Raw genomic sequence first — 1,994 nt, forward strand, 5'->3', positions numbered from 1 at the left:
GAGATAAGTCAAATAACCAACTAATCAATCAACCAACCAGTGTAATCCCTCTTCTGGCATGACTGATCAAGTAATTACTGAACATAAATAAAATAAGCCAGAGGACATTTTTGAAAAATTCTTCTTCAGGGTATTAATAATCTAATCAGATAGTGATAAATTACTCAGCCTGTATCCGGGTGGAAGAAGAAATTAGGAACTATGGGCCTGAGATCTAAGACTAATTTTGGGCAGGTAGTATTACCATTGTGAAAGAAGCAGCTAAGAGAAGGCTAAGGAACTGGTGAGAACAAAAATCAGTCTGAGAGAGGCCACCCGGGTGGATGGGTGGGTCACGACTCAGCGGGAGCAGCCGGCGGGGAGGCCCGGGTGGGGTGGGGTGGACGTCTCCCCTGCCTGCCTCCCGCCTCCTTCTGCTCACCACCCCCACACACCCCCACCCCAGAGTGGGCGCTGAGCTTTCTGATGCCCCAGACCCTCCAGCCCCCATGCTGAACTCAGACTCAAGACTGCAGCTGGGTATCTACACTGCCCGGGAATCATTCTGTGTGAAGATAGGACAGCCTCCTTGGAAAGCTGACCATACTGGAGTTCCTACTTGGCATGGGCCTTGGGATTGAGGCGGCTCCACTCTCTGCACCGGTCTGAGAGTGCTGCCCGTCATGGGGACAGCCATCTCCCAAGGGGCCCTCATCGCTATGGTCTGCAAGGGCCTCGTAGGCTTCTTACTGCTGCTGCTTTGGGTCATTCCTGTGCTCTCACTCTGCCGATATGGATTCTCCGAATCCAGTCCCAACTCCAGCCCTGGCCCTTGTCCTAAGAAGGTGCCAGGACCCCAGAAGCTTAGCCAAGAAGGCAGCTACCTCCTGCAGCCCTGAAGGCCCCTGTTCTACCCTGGAGCCTGGGACCTAAGTCTACCCCACTCAAAGCCTGGAATCAGGATCCCAGAGTTAAGTCAGCATGGGGTCCAGATCTCAGAGTCCAGCCGACTTGGACCCAGCAACCTAGACTCTAGCAAACCTGGCTCCAAAAGAGGCTTGGGTGGTCCTAGAGAGACAGGCCTGGGGTGGAAGTTCAGGAGTTGGTACTAGGGCCAGGGCTGGACTCTGCTCCATCCCAAGGGCGGAGGGATGGGTTTATCCTTTCCCTAGGCTCAGCACCTCTGGGTCCTCGAGGTCAGAAAAACAACCTGGAAACCATGGCAATAATGGGAGGGTGACTAGGCTGGGGTCCTCCCCGGTCCTCTCACTGTTTGCTGGATAATAAATGGAACTGTGGCTGTTGAAAAAAAAAATCAATCTGGGGCTCAACAATGGTAAAAACATTTCATTACTGTGAGCTTCTTTTCATAAGAATAAAATAGAAATGAATTCGGGTGTGTATTTCTAGGTGTCCTTCAAAGCTCAAAGTGTTCATAGGTGGGATTTGGGGAGGTGAGTGGTAATTGAGTGTTAATAGCTAAATGTGACATTGAGAGGTAAACTGGTGGCAGTGGGTCCCTGGGAGTGTGAGTTGTAAGAGTATACCTTCCTCCCTCCTCCCTTGATTTCTCACTCTCTGCTTCCTCCTTCCATGTGATGAGCTCTTTCTTTACCATGCTGTCCTGCCATGCCACCCTGCCTTGGGGCTAGCCAACTATAGACTGAAACTTCTAAAAACTAGAGCCCAAATAAACCTTTTGTTTTCAGCACTGTGGGTATCAGGTGTTATGTCTCATTGATGAGACATGCCTTCCATGTTCAAGGACGTAAGACCACGTTTGAAATTTTCAGAGAAAAATACAAACTGTAAGAAGTTATATTGATGTATTAGGAAAGAATCAAATGAAATTATGGAATATAAACATGTATTAATAAAAATTAAGAACTTAAAAGAATAACAATTAAATACAACAAAATTAAACTTAATGAATTGGAAAACAGAACAAAAATATCAAAAATTAAGTACAGATGGACAAATCATAGAAAATAAAGCGAGAAATGATGAGACACATA

General features: G+C 47.4%; 1 protein-coding gene across 1 annotated transcript; it reads left to right on the plus strand.

Annotated features, from left to right (window-relative positions):
* Positions 1-593: 593 nt before the first annotated feature.
* LOC104876264 (adropin-like) lies at positions 594-878 on the plus strand. Its single transcript, XM_010644224.2, has one exon. The coding sequence runs from the start codon at positions 663-665 to the stop codon at positions 876-878; it is 216 nt and encodes a 71-aa protein (XP_010642526.1). The 5' UTR covers positions 594-662.
* The last annotated feature ends 1,116 nt before the right edge of the window (positions 879-1,994 follow it).

The sequence above is a fragment of the Fukomys damarensis genome, unplaced genomic scaffold (genome assembly GCF_012274545.1).
Source record: "Fukomys damarensis isolate Sample0158 unplaced genomic scaffold, DMR_v1.0_HiC HiC_scaffold_15, whole genome shotgun sequence".
In the NCBI taxonomy this organism is placed as follows: Eukaryota; Metazoa; Chordata; class Mammalia; order Rodentia; family Bathyergidae; genus Fukomys; species Fukomys damarensis.

Excerpts from the sequence above, each read along its gene's own strand:
- LOC104876264 (XM_010644224.2), top strand. The coding sequence starts at position 663 with ATGGGGACAGCCATCTCCCAAGGGGCCCTCATCGCTATGGTCTGCAAG.